The 20,948-nt window shown below is 40.1% G+C and overlaps 1 protein-coding gene across 2 annotated transcripts in view; it reads right to left on the bottom strand.

Moving 5' to 3' along the window:
• Window positions 1-14,778: 14,778 nt before the first annotated feature.
• Depdc1b (DEP domain containing 1B) overlaps window positions 14,779-20,948 on the bottom strand; it is a 57,110-nt gene continuing 50,940 nt past the window's right edge. The window contains exons 9-11 of one of the 2 annotated variants that reach the window (XM_038323529.1): window positions 19,221-19,397; window positions 17,003-17,188; window positions 14,779-15,296 (exon numbers count right to left, since the gene is read on the bottom strand). In XM_038323529.1, the coding sequence (XP_038179457.1) occupies window positions 15,135-15,296; window positions 17,003-17,188; window positions 19,221-19,397 (525 nt within the window). In that variant the 3' untranslated portion in view covers window positions 14,779-15,134. The remainder of the gene's footprint in view (window positions 15,297-17,002; window positions 17,189-19,220; window positions 19,398-20,948) is intronic. The other variant, XM_038323530.1, reaches the window with a different exon arrangement.

Raw genomic sequence — 20,948 nt, forward strand, 5'->3', positions numbered from 1 at the left:
AGGTTTAGCAAATATTTATTGTTTTTATTTTGTTTTGTTTTGTTTTATAAGCCAGGGTTTCTCTGTATAATCACCCTGGCTGTCCTGGAAATCACTCTGTAGACCAGGCTGGCCTCAAACTCACAGAGATCCACTTGCCTTTCTTTCCTGAGTGCTGGGATTAAAAGCAGGTACCACCATGTCTGGCAATTAATTCTTGTTTTTAAAACCATTAAGCCATTAAGTTTTAATCTGTTATGAACTAAAAACTAATGTGAGTAGTACAAATGGGTTTAGGAATGGATACCCAATACAACTGGCATGAACAGATTTACAGTTAAATAAAATTAACAAACGGTTTGGGAATAAAACTCAATGCTATGTTAGAGGACAACCAACTGGCTCTGGTTACTCAACACTCTATGCAGTGGGCATGCATCTATTCTTCTATGGAGGATACAGACAGCATGGTTTACCCAACAACTTTGCTAATCAGCAGTCCATGAAGAGAATGTCAACCCACCAGGATATCTTTGGGATGATTGTTGTTTCGTTGTTGTTGCTTGTTTGTTTTTGTTTTCCAAAGAAAATACTTATGCAGGTTTCTTTTTAGTTCCAAATCTCCCCCTTCACTGACAGCAGTTAGAATACCTTGATATGTTTCCTCTTCTAGGGCTTACGAGACGTGTCCAGTTGAGGCAGCTGGCCAAACTACGTGCCTGCCACATAGTGCAATAGAGAACATCTATGAGACCTCAGTCCTGCTTTTCTCTATCTCATATGCCTAGACACCCTCTTTGGGATGAGAGATGGATGGAGAAACAACTCCGGAACATCAGCATCCTGGGCTGACTTGAATCACGAGCCCACACCATGACTTGAACAGAAGCATTTTACAATAGACTCCCCCATGAAGGAGAGTAACTACAACATGCAGTAGGATGTTTTATGATGCCTGAGACTGTGGGAATTTAAGGACAGGTATATGTGAGAGGAATCCCAGACCCAAGACTGAAGCTGGGTTCAGTCCTCCGTGCAGGGTATGAGGTACCATATCACTAGAGACTGGAGGCGTTCCCTGTCTTGCTCATTTCAGAGCATGTCTACCATCAGGGAGCAGAAGGATTATCTGGGTTGCATGCAGTGGGACAGGGTTGCAGCCAGTGGCTGGGAGGGAGGTCTGCAGAGGGGAAGGAAGTGGAGGTGACAGTTCCATAGGGGTTGATAGTTGGCTAGTTGAGTACCAGACAGTAGCTCACCAAGGGGTATTTGGGGGCAGGGGAGGGAGTTGGAAATACCAGGGCAGACAAAAGGCCTGGAGTGTGCTACATCCATGTGACAACACTGTCAGCTTGTCTGCCCTTGGTTGTGAGGAGACCAAGAGACCTCAGCTTTGGGAACAATGGCTGGGGAAGAACACTATCAGAGTCTTCACACTCACACCGCTGTGCAATGGAAATAGTAGGAGTCCCTTCTTTCTGAGGTGTATTCACAGCATCTCTGAGACTGTAGGAAGAGACACAACATAGAAAAATTGGGAGCACCGTTAAAGTATCCTCCTAGCTTTCTCCAAACTTTGGGTGCTTTTTCTCTACAGGGATCATGGTTCAGATCTGAACAGACCACTAAGCCAGGAATGCCATACTTTTCTGATCTTTCTGTTGTCTCTATTTGAGATAACAAGAATTGTATAGAAAGAATTGTATGAAAAGGTAAGTCCCTTTTCCCATGAGACCAAAAATGACCTCTACTTGTTCTAATCCAACTTATCTTTCCCAGAGTGGCCAAACCCACCACACTCTGGAAGAAACTTTACTCTTATTTATTTGGGGGGGATGGGGTTTCCTATAGCCTCTTTTGCTTATGAAGCCAAAACTGATACAAAATTTTTTTTATTCAATTTTAAGATATACAAAATTTGAGAGAGCCCTTGCTTCTTTTGATCATTTGAGTTTTCCACGCTGCCAGCACTGTTTAAAACAGCCTATACTATAGTAACAAAAAGTCAAATGCAGGCAGTTTCTTTCATGCTAGTTATAAAAACCCTGAATCCACTCCTCCAGGTCCTTCAGTTTCTCATTCTCCAACCATGGCTACCAAAAGGTGTCTTGATCAGACCAGGTATAGAATCGTGTATATAAATTTTCAGAAGGGGGTATATATTTCAAAATCACTTACATTACAGTTATAACTTTAATCTTCACTAGCAAATGAGAATAAATGGATGGGTAAATGTATGAATAAGTTAGAAGATGGGATAGCAGAGAAAACATTGGACTACAAAAGATACAAGCTTGGAACCTTTAGGGAGGTTTATGTCATAAAATACTCAAGGACATTAACTCTATAAACAACTTTCCATTATCTGTCCTTAAAAGATAGGAATAAAATGATTCATTCTATGAAAACTAGGGCACTGATAACTTTTGCAACACTAAAAAGAAAGAAAAAAGAAAAACTGCTGCCAATGAACTCCAATGCAGTCATTGAATTATGCATCTTAGTTTGAGAGATAGTGAAATATGGATTTTTAAAAAGCAAGTCTTAAAAGTAAGAAGATATAGAAGAAGAGATGGTTAAATTCTGTGGGAACTTCTTCAGCCAATAACCTTAAGAAACTCATGTTTCTGGGAAGGTACTATACACAAAGGTCACCAGCCATTCAGGCTGCCTAAGAACACAAAACAGCTAGCAAACCTCCAAAGGAACCAACAGTTCTAACTTTAAAATGGTTAACTGAGAAACCAATATGGGTTAAACAACGGCCTTGGACAAAAGAGAAACTGCAGGCTTTAGAACAGCTGGTACAGGAGCAACTAGATGCTCGCCATATTGAAGAATCAACCAGCCCTTGGAATTCTCCTGTATTTATTGTTAAAAAGAAATCTGAAAACGGAGAATGGTGACAGATCTAAGAGCTGTCAATAAGGTAATTCAATCTATGGATCCTCTATAATCAGGAATTCCTTTGCCTTCCCTATTATCTAAGGAATGGCCTCTTAGAGTTATTGATTTAAAAGATGGTTTCTTCACTATGCCTTTACAAGAAAAGGACAGAGAAAAATTTGCCTTCACAGTGCCTACTTATATTAATTCTCAGCCTACTAGGATATGTCAATGGACTATCCTCCCGCAGGGAATGCTCAATATTCCCACCAATATTTTGTGAGTCAGCCATTGGAAATAAAACATAAATAATTCCCTAAATCTATAATTTACCATTACATGAATGACATTTGCTATCTGATGTAGATACTTTAGAAAGAATTTTGAAGTAAAGAAAGTTTTTCCTAAATGTGGATTACAAATTGCTCCTGAAAAAAAATACAAAAAGATTTTATCAATTACCTAGGTTAGAAAATAGGTTTACAGAAAATTAGAACACAAAAAGTGCAAATTAGGAGAGACCGATTGCAGACTCTTAACGACTTTCAAAGATTATTAGGAGACATTTCCAATCTACTACCTGCTGTTGGGATAACACCTGATCTAATAATTTATTTAAACAAAACCTTAGATGGTGACAAAGACTTAAATACTCCCAGGGAATTAAAAGCTGACACTGAGAAAGAATTAACTTTGGTTGAAGAGAAATTACAGAAGTCACATATGGATTGGGTGGATCCAAATATTAATTGCATTCTAGTCATATTGCCTTTCAAAATTTCCCCTACAGGAATTTAATGCAGAAGGAAGATGCTATCTGGGAACTGATCTTTTTACCACATAAACAGAGTAAAAAGTTAAAAACGTATGTGAAAAAGTCTCTGAATTAATTATAAAAGAAAATTGAGTCTTTGTCAACCAGCAGGACTAGACCCAGAAGAGATTATAGTATCTTTTACTAATGATGAAATTAAAAATTATGGGAAGACAGTGAACCTAGGCAAAGGGCCTGTGCTAATTTTTTAGAAGAGATTAATAGCAATTATCCCAAAAGAAATAGAATTAACCTTATAAAGAGAGTTACTTGAATCCTTCCCCACATTGTCTACAAAACACCAGTAACTAGAGCCCATAATTCTATACTGATGCAAATACATCAGGAAAGGCAAATTACAAATCAGAAGATTTAAGTAAAATGGAACAAAGCTCTTATATCTCTGTCCAAAAGTCAGGATTATATGCTATTTTCATGATACTAAGGGATTTTAAAGAACCTCTCAATATAGTTACTGATTAGCAACATGCAAAAGGAGTTGTTTTGCATATTGAAACCACTGAATTTATAGCAGATGATACAGAATTGACTTTATTATTCATTCAGGTTCAAGATATAATCAGAAATAGGCTTTGTCCCATATACATAAGACACATCCAATCCCATACAGGTCTGCCAGATCTTCTAGCACATGGTAATGCAGAAATTGATTAATTGATTATAAATGTACTGAAGACCTCAGAATTTCATAAAAAAAACATGTCAGTGGCAAAAGTTTATAAAAGATTTTTCTATTACATGGCAACAAGCTAAGGAAATTAATTATAAAGAAATGTCCTACTTGCTCTTTCTATAACCAAATACCATTACCTGAATGGAGTAGCCCAAAAGGTACTCAAAGGAATGAGATCTGGCAAATGATGTGTTGTATTTACAGAATTTGAAAAATTAAAATAAGTACACCACACCATTAACACTTTTCCAGGTTTTCAATAGGCAATTGCTTTGAACTCAGAAAAGGCTGATTCAATAATCACGCATTTATTAAAAGTTATGGTCATCATAGGTATACCTGCACAAATAAAGACCAATAATGGTCCATCATATGTCTCTAAGAAAATGAAACAGTTTTCTGTTTATTATAATATAAAGCATATTGCAGATTTGCCAAACAATTCTACAGGTCAGGAAGTTATAAAAGGATTAAATCAAACTATAAAGGCTATGTTAAACAAACAGAAAGGATGGAAAATACCCCCAGAAATAAATTGCATAATGCTTTATTAACCTTGAATTTTCTTAATGCCAATGAGAAGGAAACAATGACAGCAGAGAGACATTGGATAATAGAAAAAACTTCTGAATTAAATCAGCCGGTGAATTTCAAGGATGTGTTGACGTCAGAATGGAAACCAGGAGATGTGCTATGTTGGGGAATGGGTTTCGCTCTTATTTACACAGGAGAATAAAACTATGGATACCTTCAAAATTAATAAAGATTTGATTTGAAAAATAGAAACCTCTTGAGAAAGAAATGACAGTTCATCCACAGAGGTGATGATCATACTGGTGGTAAGGAAACCATATAGGGTTGGGCAGGGTTCTGTTCTTGTCTTTGCACGAAAATCTTCAAAAATTCAAGAGACCTTGGACATCTAGATACCTAAAGAAGAAAAGATAGCTATCCAGAAAGAATCACCAAGCAAAGAGACTTATGACTTATGGTGACATATCATCTGCAGGGTAAAATTTTAGTGCCTAAACATGTATGTATCTCTACTTAAAAATTAAAGCTGTCTTTGGAGTTGGACAATGACTATCCTTCTCTATATATCCAAGCATGTTGTTAGAAGAAAAATTCAGAATTTCTGTCTCATATAAGGAGCCATCTTGTATGGGACAGAAAGAAGAATGAATTTAGGAAAGATTTTACTTTTCCTCATAAATATTTTTGTCTTTATCATACCTTTCATTGAATATATGTCTATATATGAATAATGTTTAAGTTTTCCACAATGAACAACAAATATTCCTGCAGTTATCTTTGAAGTTTCCAGGAAGAAGAAGGGGTCCCATAACAATGATTCCACCTGGTTGATATGACATCATAGTGCTGATAGTGCTACTTGAAGATCAATTTTGGGGGACCAGCTGCTCAAAATTATTCCAACTTGGTTAGCTGAAATAGCGCACCTCCTTACATTCTGGCAAGAACTTCAAATGAGAAAGACCCTACTGACTACTCAGAGACTCTTTGCAATTATACCAGACAGTAATCTTGAAACTTAACCATCATTTTAGTTTTACAGGATTCTATAGAAAGAACATCACCCCCATAACAGCTGGAAGTATTCTAGAAGACAACATCCCGGGCAGTGAAGGGCGAGGACAACTCTGTGTCCTGTGGCAGAAAGACTGTGTCCAGTGTGTCGTGGAAGCACAGGGCACTGCCAAAAGATGTCTTGTAAGAAATCTTCTCCAAACTCAAAAAGGAAGAAAAAAGTGGTGTTCTCTGGGCCCAGTTTAATTTTACCTAAAGAACAGAAACACACGACCTGCCAAGTTCATCCTTCTCTGCCACCTACAAATAGATGGCGCGCGCAAAGACAGAGGGGGAAAAAATCCACACGCGAAAAAAAAATATAAAGCATGACTATAAATATAAAATCCCATCCTTTCGATATCTATTAAGATAAACAGAGGACCCAGAACACAATAGAGTTGCTCTTGTACAAGTGTTTTAGGATTGGATGGACAATCAGGCAGCTTGACTCTGAAGAAAAAAGATGCTCTGTTTCGGCAGCCATTGACTGACAATAGCGCCACACCTAGGGGTGAGACCTTGTAGAATTTCCTGTCTATGTTGGCATATCAGAAGCATGGTGCATGCACGTGCGTGCGTGTATGTATGCATGTGTGTGTGTGTGTGTGTGTGTGCGCGTGCACGCGTGCGTGCGTGCGTGCGTGTAAAACAACAACTAAAAAAGAGAAGATCATGAATTTGAAAGGGAGTAGATGGGAACAAAAGAGTTAAAAGGGGAAGAAAGACAGATGGAAGTAAATACTCAAAAGTTTAATGAAAAAAAAACCCATAGCATCTAAGTATATGACCAACATTAACAGATTAGAATTCAGCCCCTGTTTATGTCTACTCTAAACTCTGCATGTTTATGAAGTTAGAGTCTACTTACAATCCATAATAAACTAGCCATACATGGCAGCACACAACAGTAATCCCAGCACCCAGGATGCTGAGATGGGAGAATCACTGTGAGGCTAAGTCAAGCCCAAATTACAGTGAGAGATCCTGCATTGGTTGTTTCTTAAACAAAAATATTATCAGGGAATTTGAAATAATTTAAGAGATGCTTATTTAGTATCCTCATTTTATATTGAGACATCTAAGAAAATGTCCATATGTATGCACGCGTGCTCGTGCACATACACACACACACACACACACACACACACACACACATTTGTGATTAGAATTTGAAAGCAAGCATCAAGCCACAAGTCGGTGATCTTCAATCTAATGGGATAACTTGTTGCTTTGTAACAGCTCTTAAAACTCAGTTTTCCAAGTCCTAAAAACTGTCATTAACACCAATAATGATACAAAATGAGAGTATGATTTATATAAATGTACTCAATACAATTGAAAAGGCCATTTATTGTGATTGATGTATTCACTGAATTCAAAAGGCAAATCACTGAAGATCCAGGCTTCCTGCAGGAGTAGGAGATTAACTACATGGAAATCAAAGAAACACTAAGGGAAACACCGAGTTCACATGCGGAGAAAATATTAAAAGCCTCTCACTGCAGGCAATAAGCTCAGGCAATGCATTTGTGGAGCCAGTTCTAACATTCATTAAGTGTTATGAAAAGGAGCAGTGCAGACCCAGGGGCTCAGGATATCGGGCTGCTGGCAGCAAAATGAAAACCAATAATAAAAGGACCACTCTTGAAACAGCACAGGGACTGTTCATCAACGCCAGCAATCCGGCCATGCCCTCGAGGGACCCACCACAAGTGAGCCTCGTGAAAAGGTGGAAAGAGAAAGATAACATGGTGTCAACCTGAAAAGGATCCAAAATTTCAAGAAGCACTGGGATCCTGATGCACAGTGTGAAATATGCAAGTAGGGTGGCCATCCTGAAGATGCTATTGGGGAGACTTCAAAAGCATCTGCACCTAGAAAGAATCCTTTTGTACTGCCAGTTCACAGAAACCCTTGCTGCCCCACTCTTTAAAGGCCTTTTAGTGTTTCTATTAGCTGGGAAACGTGAATTGTCAAGTCATTTCTAGTGGTCATCAAAAGATGACCTCAAAGGATGCCACTATGCTACCTTCTTTGCTGATGGACACATCTTCAGAGGTCATCTTAAAAGGTAGCTCCTAGTGACATCTCCCTCCAACTTCGCTGGGACACTTAGAGGAGACTCTTCAGCTCTGTACTGTATGTGACATTGATTTCCTTCTCTCTACTTAGATGTAGATGTGGCTGCTTTCCTCCCTGAGCTGAGGCCCTTTAAGAGTTACAGCTGTCACCCTTCCTGACTCATTTTCTAGCCTTTGGTATCCGACATTAGGCTCCCCAGTAAGCTGAATAAATAAAAGGGCTCTCAGTAGATGGGGAGCTAACTAGTCTTTCTGAGATGTCCTACGACCTGAATACATTCTGTTGAGGGTGTTAACGTCACAGTAGCGATCCTGAAGCGAAAGTGCAATACCAGCGTTGGCACTGGACCGTTTGACCAGATCCTGAAAGTATCTCGGACAAAAGCAATGCTCAAGAAGTCCATGAGGACAAACAAGGAAGTAGGGAGTCAAGGCACCAGGGCAGCAGTGAGGAGGAAGGGAAGAGCAGTGAGGAGATTTTCACCATATCAAGTCCTTTAAACCATGAACGTGTGAGGTCTTTCCGCGGAGCGAGGCAGGAAATCAGCCTAAATGCCTGAACAGATGCAGCTACTGTTTTCTTGTTGTTTTGTTTTGCTTTGCTTTTTAAAAGAAAGAGTGAAGAAAAGGGAAAGAGGAAAGAAGAACGGAGGGGGCAAGGAGAGAAGGAAAGAGACAGAGAGACGGAATTAAAAGGAATGTGAGGGAGGAAACAGTGGGGAGAGAGACAAGGGTGATTGACAACATGATTAATATACATGTATAAACATGTAATAAACATGTATAGAAGTAGCAGTCAATCCCATCAGTGTATACGGTTAATTTTAATAAAAACAAACTCATCCGAAACTAAGAAAAAAGAGAGAAAAAGAAAGGGTGGAAGGGGAAAGAAGGGAGGGAGGAGAGGAGGGGAGGAAGGAGGGAGAGATAGAAAGAAAAATGATTCCTTTTGTGAGATCTGCTCAGACCAAGCCCATGTATTTTGCCTGTGACAGGATTTAGTGCAGTCAAGGAGGAAGAACTGTGGATCATAGGAGGAAACACCTCCAGTGGTCTCTGTGAGCCGGCATCTCTCCCACGTACAAGGCCATCGAGTTCTGAAGAGCCGTTTCCTTCTGTAGCAAGCACCGTGTGGCGTGGCCCCCACACGTCCTCATTCTGGTGACCTCTTCATTCAGAGCCACTTTTTTCTATCTTCTTGGTCCTGAAAAATGTGGGCATTTGCAACCCCCAAATACAATCAACTCACTTGACTAAGGTGAAAACCAACTTGGAGAGTTCATAACTTACACCATGACACTTGCTTAACTTTCTACTAGACGCACTAAAGACTGAAATCCACATTCTCGGTTCTAACCAATATGGCTGCTACAAATTCCACCGGGAAAGACCACAGGTACTGGATCAGGAGTTGCCTGAGACTCTCTCAACTACCACCTGCCCCACTACCTTTCTGTTAGCATGGAGGAGACAGGCTTCCTCCAGCTCTTCCACGGCAGGGCCACTGTTTCTGACACATCATTCCTGCCACTGTATCATCAACTGCCCATGAAGCTGCTCTCAGCGACCTCAACGATGAGTTCTCAGCTCTGCTTTTTAAAATGCTAATTATATTTTAACACCAGCAACTGCAAAATAATAACTTGGAGGATTATGCTTTGACCTAGATGGCCATCTCTATATTTATTGGAACACCCTTGGTTTAGAGATTAAAACATTGACTTTTGTCAGAGGACTGAAACAAAAACTTATCCAATGAAAGGGAGCAAGCCCAGCTTCCCCCAGACAGCAGAGAACAGAGCTAAAGCAAGGGGCTGGCTTGTATACGGTTCTTCTACCTCAGTTTTTCTGTTCAAGTTGAAGATGCAGACAATTTTTTCCAGTTTAAAATCTAGTAATCAGACACTTATTCCAAAGTATTTGCTGCTGAATTCAGGAAACTATTCTTTTCTCCCACTTGTAAAGAGGTGTTCGTGGAAGTCCTCTGGTTACTAGGAAGATGGATGCTTCTTTAAGGTATCGCTGTCGCACAATTAATGACGTCCTCAAGTGTGATGGACAAATCACCACTCCTTCCCATAGAAGTCAATAATTATCAGCACAAGGAAGAGAGCTCGACTTGGAAATCTGTCCTCAATAGGTGCATCATGGCTTGTGCAAAGTCACATAAGCTAAGTGAGGTACCTCCTATGGCCGTAATACATCACACAATGCAAACTGTGTAAAACAGAAAAGTGAGGGACTCTCTGAATATAAAATCATCGTCTGCAGGCAATAATTGTTTCTAAGTATACCTGGAATTTTGATTAGAGAAGAAGAAAGCAATCAGAGGTTATCAAAGACAGAAAGCTGAGATAATCTGACTCTAAGTTTGACCATTCTGCACATTTTACTTAGAGGTCTTACATTTTTTCTAATTTTTTTTTCTTTTGACTTTTCAATAGAGGGTTTCTCAGTGTATCCCTGACTATCTTGGAACTTGCTCTATAGATCAGGCTGGACTTGAACTACAGAGATCCACCTGCTCCTGCCTTCTAAGTACTGGGTTTAAAAACATGAGTCACCAAAACCTGGTTTTTCTAAGTATTTTTAAGATTTATTTTCTATTACCCCTTCCCAGAGATGATGTTGGATTCCCCTCTGTATGCTATAACACCGAGGTTGTTTCCCACCAGGCCTCTTCAAAGGTCATGTGTGAGTCCCTTGTGGAAACGGCGAGTAAAAGGCCTCCACATTCCCATGTTGGATTTGTCTACAGCATTCAAAATAAAAACAGTTTGGGATGCCAACTGCAGTTTACTTATTTCCATGAAAACAATCTTTAGGCCTCTTTTTTTTTTTTTTAAATAGAGCTTTATTTGTGTTGCTAGACACAGAGCACCAGCACATACCACTCCAGAAGACTTCCTCGTTGTGACTGGGAGATGAACTCCATAGACCAGACAGGCAGCCGTCTGTAGTTTGTGATGGGTGGAGGAAGGGAGAAGCTGTCCTTCCATTCTCTAGAAAAAGCTCTAAATGTTGTCCTCCTATTGGAGCAGAAGACCCAAGAGACATATTGGGAGCTGAAAAGAACTAACCAAACCATGAGTTACTTTTGTTTTGGAAAGATAACCGGGTGGTAACACTTTCCGGAGAACATAATTTGCAACAGAAAATCAGTTGAAACAAAATTTGCTCAACAATCTCCAAAGTGGAACCTACAATATTATTAAAAGAATTTAAAACAAAATCCTAGATTCACTAGAAAATAGTGACATTTATATAACAAAACAGATATGCACTACACAACCTAAGTGGCATTGTATTGGCAGCCTGTCATTCCCATGTTCTTTCCCTGAACCGGAGGATAGAACCTGAGTTTAGCAAACACTGCAACATAAAGGCCCAGGAATATCTATTCTGCTGAACTAATGAAGGTATCTGCAACCTACTGCAGACAGCATCCTTGCTCTTCAAAAATCAAATAATCCTGCCTAGACTTCCTTTGATGATGATCCATAAGGAGGTGTACGGAAATAAACCCCTTCCTCCCCAGCTGGTTTTGATCGTGATGAGCCACCATAGCAATAGAAAACTGAACAAGGCAACAAAGTCTAGGACCTGGGGGGGGGGGGGGGGGTGAAGGGACAACTGTAAGCATTAAATATCAAAACCCAAATCATCTAATCAAAAACCGGACTGATAAGCAGAATACACATTTCTCAAAGGGTGGAACACCACAAATAGCCTGTAAATATCTGGAAGAATCAATGACCGCCATGCTAATGAGAGGCAGATGTGGAGAAATAGAAACTTGTAAGCACGGCGGATGGAGACGTGAACTGATGCTTCTGGGGTTGCCACTGGGGAAATGGGTGTTGGTGGTCCCAAAGAAAACAAAAAGAACTGCTAGATGATTCAGCTATAGCATCCCAATACAGGCCCCAAAGAATTCTAAGTCTGCAAACTACACAGATTCTTGTACATCCATTTTTACTGCTATTATACTCACAATAGGAACTGTACAGAACCGGCCCAAGATGTCTTTCAACACATAAATGCATAAAGAAAATGTAGTGTAGATATATACAATGGAATCTTATTGCACCCTAATAAAAAATGAAATTATAGTAGTCAAAGGAAAACAGACAAAACTAGAGACTGTTAAGCAAAAGAGGGCAGACTCTGAAAGATAAAAAGTGTGTTTTTTCTTGCATGCAGAATACAGGGGTGTGTGTGTGTGTGTGTGTGTGTGTGTGTGTGTGTAAAACATTAAAGTAGAAAGGGGGGAGTCCAAACAGGAGTCAGGGGACAGGAGAACGTACTGAAATATAAGTAATGAAAGAATGAAAGCAGGGGATAATTTAGGGGGAAGAAGGGACAGCAAGCGAGGGAACGGAAGTATGAGGGGAAGGAGAGATGGAATAAGATCAAAGTACAATGATGCACATGTATGAAAATGTCACACAGCAAAGTCCATTCCTTTTCATAGTAACAAAAATGAAAATAAGATTAAGAAATAGAAGCAAAAAAATTGATCAGGGAGAGGGATAGAAAGACAAGGGAAATGCTACAATGTTCATAAGGGGACCACAGTGCTCATAAGGGGACGACAGTTTCATAAGGGGACCGCAGTGCTCATAAGGGGACCGCAGTGTTCATAAGGGGACTGCAGTGTTTATAAGGGGCATTAAATATCTGGAATGGCCAGAGAGAAGGCTTAGCAAGTACAGGCGCTACTCCCAACCTGAGCTCTTCAATCCTCAAGACCCACATGCTAGAAAGATAGCACTGACTCCTGTAAGCTGTACTCTGTACACACATATCACACACCACACACACCACACACCAAACACACACACCACACACACCACACACACACACACACACCACACACACACACCACACACACACCACACACACACACCACACACACACACACACCACACACATACACACAAACACACAACCACCTGCTGGGGGCACCTACAGTGGACCCTCCCACATCAATCGTCAATCAAGAAAATGCCCCCACAGACATGTCCACAGGACAATTTGTTGGTGACAAATCTTCAACTGAGCTTCCCTCTTCCCAGGTAAATCTAGATTATATCACGCTGACAAAAAGCAAACCAGCACAATTGTAAACATATAGCAATAATCACCAGATTAATTTATAGATTCAACAATTTAATATATATATGAAGTTTTATAAAATGTAAAGGCTAAACTATATGAAAAAATGTACAGCTATATTAAAATCAGAATGATATCAGACACCAGTATTTACCTACACATTGAGAATTCAAACCCCACAAGGCAAGCTTTGGTGAAAATGCTGTGTAAAAGAAACTCACACTCTCTTTTCCATCTTCCTCTCGGAGAGGCAGCTTCGCTTCTGCCTCTCTCCCCACTTCTCTGCTTCCCCCCTCTCTCCTCTTCTTCTCTGTCTCTGTCTCTGTCTCTGTCTCTGTCTCTCTCTCTTCCCCCTCTCCGTTCCCCCTTCATAACCCCCTTGAATAAATATTCAACCTCATTCTGTAAAAAAAAAAAAAAAAAAAAAAGAAGAAACTCACACACACTAAGTATGAGCACTTAGGAAAATTGTTGCTACCAAGCATCAGTTGTATTCTTGGTTTACAGTGCTTCCCTAAGAATTTTACATGTTTCAAGAAGTAAGTGTAAGGCAGAAAGGAATCACACACACTTCCAAAAGCAACAGGCAAAGGGTTCACCACCATGGGGCAAGACTGAGCAGAAAGCAGAACTAGACTGTGCTTCAACAAAATGTCAAAGTCTAAGAACGCTGAAGTCTAAAAATCACCTTCACATTAAATATTTGGAACAGTACTAGGGCCAACATGGACACTTCTCCATTTTTAAATGGGCGAAATCCCTGTAGACCATGAAAGATACTCTGTCCCAGGAGAACAGGGGCCGATTTCAAAGGCAAGAGCACAAAAACAGATCAGGGTACACTCTGAAGTACTGCAGGTGCTCCACTATTTCGCAGAATAAACAAAGGAGAGAGAAGGGAGAAGAGGAGGAGGGAAAGGATGAAGGAGGAAAAAAGAAGGGAAAGACAGACACAGTCAGACAGACAGCCATTGGTGAACACTCTCTTGAAACCAATACAAAAGCCAAAATAAACCTCACTTACTTCTGATACACTGAGTGATGTGAAAATATTAACAAAAGGCATTTGATGAGGCTTCCTAACTTATCTAAAAAGAAAAAGAAAAACACTAGACATAATATTTAAAAAAAGAAACACTAGGCACAGTATTAAAAAAACTTCAGTATTTATTTACATTGCATTTACTTTCAAAAGGATGAAGCTGAGAAAATACATTCATAAAGGAAGTAATTTCATCTTACCAAACCTATTTACACTTTTTTATGAAAACAAACAAAGATTTAATTTAGATTTACAGGTCTAAGAGAACCCAAAGAATTCATCCAGCTCAACCTTCCGTCTTTAGCTAAGACTCACATCACACAACTGTGGGCAGATGCAAATCTACTCCACATCCACACATCTGCAGACTGATATATGGGAGATCAAAGAGCCAGAGTTAGTAGATTTCACAGCAACTGGCAACTCTGCAATGAAAGGCACAGCCAACACAATGCAAGACATTAGGGACTTCTGCACAACAACAACAGCAACAACAACGATCACAATTGGCAATGAAGTCAATGTACCACAGTAACAGCACCCAGTGTGGTTTTTATTCAAGTATGTACATTATTATTCTTAGGCTTGGTTTTCACAGACGTGTCAGGGAGGAGAAAGCACACACAAGAACTTTACATACTATAGAAAACAACAAATAGAAGAGGGGGAACACTTTACCTTTAGACTCTGCAACAATCCCAAGCCTGTTGCACCACCACTATACACGTGGCTTGTAATCGTTCACTGATTTGTACATCTCTAAAGACAGCATTGAGATTTATAGAAATACTGACAATGGCTCAATATGGAAATAGTCAGGTCCGGCTTCTCTGAAACCCCTATTTCAGTAGTTTATAACTTAGCATTCTTGAGCCTCGACTGACTGAAAACTGTCTCGAGTGCTGAGGTCTTTAAAGCACCGTCGCTGTATCACATCCGGAAACTTCTCGTCCTCTGAAATGGCTGGAAAGGCTTCCTCAGCGCCCACATAAACAGCTGCGGTTTGGGCTTGGGCTTTTCAGGGAAGAGAAGCGCTTCACTTTCTGGTGTAGGAAATCGCTCCTGGTAGACTTCAGGGTACGATTTCTGAAACTGAACAGGAGTCCAATATGAGTCAAAACAAAAAAAAGACACAGAAGAGCCACAAGAATTGGACAATCCAATTGCAAGACTTCTTGATCTCCGCTCTCCTTTACTTTTGTTAAACTACTTGATGCTGGTGCCCACAGCTCCACCTCACCTTTGATCCAGTCTGCAGATGAAATTGTCCTTGTAATCAAATCCCTCAAAATGCTCTCACTGTCCACTCCAACCAGACCTCACTGAGAAAACCAGTAAGTCTGAACAGGAAATGCCTTGTGTTTACACAAAATCTCTCTGCTTCTCCAGCTTAGCCTGGCCAGCTTCTACCCAACACAGAGAAGAGAGGAATGCCGGAGGTATTATCCAAGGAATATTTAAAGGAAGGGCATGTATTCTTCCTTCGATATTTGCCACTCCAACATTAGCAGAAGAAACATGAGAAAGAGGCCCAGATTCCTGATGTCCAGGGAATAATCTTATGTTATGCTGTGTCCAGGAACCCAGCTGTATAGCGAAGAATAAAAATCAAGAGTGGCGAGGTCCCACTTCCAATTCCAGCACTCCACAGGTAGGGAGGAGAAGATGACCAGGTAGAGGCTGGCCTGGACAAGGACTCTGTCTGACAAAAATAAAAAACCAAACAGAGAACTAAATACCATCCACCCAAGTGAAAACCAGGCTTTGAGGATGGTCAAAGTTCACGTTAGGTTGGGATGGCAAATGTCCTCCTGGTGCCATGTTTCAAATGCTTGGTACCCAACAGTGGGCATGGCTTGGGAAGGTTTTGAAAACTGTGAGGCAGAGTCTGGCTGAAGGAAGTGAACCACTGGAAGCAGGTTCCTGCGGGTATATTACCCTACCCTTCTCCACAGATGCTCTCTGGCCCATGGTGGCATGAAGTCTTTAGGCATGCTCCTGACGCCACACCCTAAATTGTTCCATCATCCCTTACCTGCCACAATGAATACACCCTCTGATACCAGAAGCCCATGAAACCTCCCCGATCCCTTAAGTTGCTTCTATCTGTCTTTCCTCCACAGCATCAAAACCTAAGTGATGTGGTGACGTGAGGTGGGGACGTGAGGCGGTGTCATGAGGTGGTGATGTGATGCAGTGTGCCTTTTCTGAATGAAGACTGTTCTCTAAGAACCTCGGCTGTGCTGCCCCACTCAAGAGGAATTCAATTTGGCTGACTGGAACACTTAGTGGGGTCTAAGACAGGAAACCACGCTGATAATGCCTATCTAAAAATAACAGTTCCTGCAAGGAACTGCAGGGTGGCTCAGTGGGTAGAAGCACCTTTGCAGAGGCTGAACACCAAGGTGCACCAGACAACTAATTCCTAACAGGTGTCTTGACCTCTATATGCATGCTGTGGTATAGCCACCTGCACACACACACACACTAAATATTTTCCTTATAGTCAGTTTCCATGAAGTAATTGTTTGGCTGATTCATATCATGTCAGGTAGCAAAGCAAACGGCAACTATTAGAATTTAACTCTACGAGAGAAGTACTCAATGATGTCAAACATGATAGAACTGGAGAAATGACTGCAGTGGACCAGTCAACCAAATTTCTGCAACACAGAATCTAAAGAAAAACTCACATGCCTAGACAAGATTTACCTAAAGCCCATGAAAAGAGAGAATAAAAGAAAGACGCAGCGAGAACAGAGGAGAGAGAGAAGCCTCCTCAAGAGCATCCTCATCACCTGCTTCAGCTTCTTCTTCTTCTCCTTGTTGGAGAGTTTGGCATCTGCTATGACTTCTTCCAACAAGGCTGCCAGAGGCTCCTGAGAGCCGTATGCCCTTTGGTATTCAAATTCCTCTGGACTGATTTGACGGCAAAAAGAAGGCGCAGACAACGTGATATCCATATCAGCTCCTGGGTATTTTATCTGAGGCATGGCAAAGAATCAGATTAAATTAAAACCAGCTTGTCTCCTGGTAGGAGTGAGATATTTTCTTCAGTTTGCTTGGGGGGAAGGGGCCTTACTGAAAAGGAGAGTATATCCATGCTTTCAAAAGAATAACATTTAAAGCCATGGTCTTAAATTTAAAATACTGAACTGTTTATTTTTCTGAATTTGAGACTCATTCTAAAACAAACAAAATAACCCAATAAACAACAAAGAACTCCTATATGTGCCCTTCAATAAGATCTGAAATTTAAATAGAAATCAGGGGCAGTGAGTGGATGGTGGAGCACTTTCTAGAAAAGCCTGGAGAGCTCAGCTTGATCTCCAGGAGCCATGTACAGTCATCACTGACTTTATTCAGCCATAGCGCAACTTCATCTTTCCAAGACCAAGCTTAACTGCAGGCAGATTAATCAGCATAGCCCACCCTTGATCCTCAAACCACAGGGCTCACAGGCTAAGCTACTGTGAGCTACCTGCTCTGTATGTGAGCACACAAACCCAGCAAGGACCCGGAACGACAACAGCTGCTCTAACCCTCCCTTGTGAAGACTGGAGGAAGCTTTTCATCGTTACTCTTCAAAGTCGAAGTCATAAAAATATCAGGATTGAAAAAAATGTTAAACTAAAAGACCAGTAAGATTGTGTGTTTTCTAATGCAAAGGACAAGGGTGTGTGTGTGTATACATATATAATAAACATACACACACATACATGTATTACACACACATATACATGGAGGTTATGTTCAAAGCAGAGGCAAAGGAAAAATGACCACTTATATTCTTATGCCACTGACATAAATTAAATTGAAACAATCAAACTAAAAGGAAATTTGGCAATATACTGTCAATACTTAAAATATATTTAAGGTCTTTGACCCAGCAATGATGCACTTAGGAATTTGCTATTGGAAAATAATTGTAGATCAGCTCTCTCCCACAAAAAAGCTATAAAAATATTTACTAATACATTGCTTGCAAAGCAGAGAGAGATAAAGAGACAATCTAAATATCAACCAGAACTGGGCATGGTAGCTCATGTTTATAATCCCAAAACTCAGGAAGCTGAGGCAGGAAGATTGTCTCCAAATTCAAGGCCAGCCTGAACACATAATGAGTTCCAGGTCATGTTGGTCTTCAGTAGGAGACCCTGTCTTAAAAACATAAAGTAAAATATAACTAAATATTAAAAAAATTAAAAACCAAGAACACCACAGTCAATTATGTATACATTCCTATTATGGAATACAGATGGTATCATAAAAATATTATTGATATCACACACATACCAATAACATCACTACACTGTTATTGTAAATAACAATAGTAATCACATACCAATAACAACGGTCTCAACAGCAGTTTGCTAAGTGATAGACATTAAAACATTACTCTAAGCATTCTATATATACTAACCAAACAAAATATTAACTATCATTCCAATTTTACAGAAAAGGAAAAAAGAGATAAAGCACAGTAATATTATTTCATTTGCCTACTAAAAACGCACAGCAAAGAAAAGGACACACCATTAATTCAAACACTATTTACCTGCAGAGTGTGCTCTTGATACTAGTGTCAATCAAGAACATTTGACGATAGGAGATAATATTCTATTACTAAGTAAAAAAAATTAAGTTACTAAAAATAAGTGAGATGAAGAAAAGAATGGAGAAAGGAGGAAGGGAGAAATAGAAAAAGAAATATATTACAGACATTTTAGTGTAACTGTTAATTTTCTATATGTGTAATCTGTATTTCCAAACTTGTTCAATGTATTAGGTTGATACCCATATAGCAGTGATTGATACAATTAACCAAACACACATCCCACGGTTATCCATGGTAACAGCAGACTCCTGCAGTGTTCAGTACATGCCAAGACCTATTATAAGCACTTTGCTCGCATCAACTCACTTAATCCTTATGACAGATGTCAGGAGGAGACTGGCAGACTTACTTGGCTTCTAGCTATCAATCTTATAGGACTGACAATGTCTCGTATTTACCTGAACTCTTCGCAGATGAGCCACACGCTCTTCAATGGAGGTCTGCAGGGCCAAAGGAACTTTCAGAATCTCCTGGTAATTGTCCATCAGAAATGTCACCAATCGAGCAGCTAGCAACTCATCTAAGTCTACTTCGTCCTTAGAACACAAGATGCACCGAGAAAATGTCTGAACCATCTAAAACGAAAGGCAGGAGAGGGTGAAATCAGCAGAAATGTGTGGCCTTGTTGCCACCTCTAAGCTGAGTGCCAGTTAGTTTTCTGCAAAAGAAAAGGGTGAGGAGCTGGGGAGGAGGGACAAGGTGCACATCCCACCAGGCACCCAGGGGAGGAGGGACAAGGTGTACATCCCACCAGGCACCCAGGGGAGGAGGGACAAGGTGCACATCCCACCAGGCACCCAGGGGAGGAGGGACAAGGTGCACATCATCCCACCAGGCACCTAGTCACACGTGGCCAGCTCAAATAGCAATCTCTGCTCTTGCCTAAGGAATCGTTGAAACTCTATTTTATACAAGGTTTTATATGTGTATATATATATTTGTATGCATACTATACATATGCATATATATTCTGAAAATTACATGAATTTATCATTTTAAAATTCAAAGTACTCATAGCCACTTGACCAAACAATACCCCAATTCCACTCACTGGTTGTTTTTACTTTGTGTTCCCCAACTGTCATCTTTTCCTGGCCTAGTTTCTCTGCAATTTGAGATACACACTTTAGAATTATCTTTGTGTATCAAATGAAGACTCTTTTTATGGTAAACAGACATACAAATATATAACTAATATGAACAATACAGCTTCCATGGAATTCATATCATCACTTCCTTCCACTCTATGCTCTGAAGTAACCTCTTTCCCTTTCCCTCTAATTTTATTGCCAACCACCTCACATCAAAACCTACAAACATAAAGCCACATGGTATTGTTTATTAAGTAGTATTAAGACTAGCTTTCATCAACACTGTGTCACGTTATCTTCATATTTGCATATATAAGGAGAGGCAGAAATTTTTGCTTAGAAACAATAAATTTCAATAGATTTAAGAATGTTTTGAAATCATGTTTAAAATTTTATACTTACATACACACACACACGCGTGTGTGTGTGTGTGTGTGTGTGTGTGCTGTTAAAGAAAAGAGGTACAAGTTTTCTTTTCTTTGACTTTTCAAAAAGGTTCCTTTTACCCAAGAAGGGATCAAGAGTCACCCTAGTGGGCAGTGCATGTTCCTCTAAAGATGCGCTGGGCAATCCCCAGGAAGTGAGTGGTGGCTTCAAGAGCATGAGAAGGACACACATGGCATTAAAGTAACAACCCCTACAAGATTCTTCTTGAGGAAAGCTGAGAGAAGCATGGAGAGGAAATGCCAGCTAAAGCATATGAAGTTCCAATTAGGAGGAAGTTCTAGGAATCTATCCAGGGCACCCCAGCCATAGCTACAATAACAATACATGGAATGTGTCAACACTGCTGGAAAAGTGGTAAACAAATAAAATGAATAAATAAATAAAGTGATGGACATATTAATTAGTTTTAATTAAATATTTCTACAGTAAATCTATATATATATATCAGAAGAGCACATGAATCCATAAACGCATGAAATTGCCAATTAAAAAAAATCTCCCTCTCCTCCCATATTGTCTAGCACAGCTAGGTACTCTGGGCCCGCCTACTTGAATCCACTACTTCAGCTGCTTCTACCATTGCCCATG

This window comes from Arvicola amphibius, chromosome 3 (assembly GCF_903992535.2).
Source record: "Arvicola amphibius chromosome 3, mArvAmp1.2, whole genome shotgun sequence".
NCBI classification, from domain to species: Eukaryota; Metazoa; Chordata; class Mammalia; order Rodentia; family Cricetidae; genus Arvicola; species Arvicola amphibius.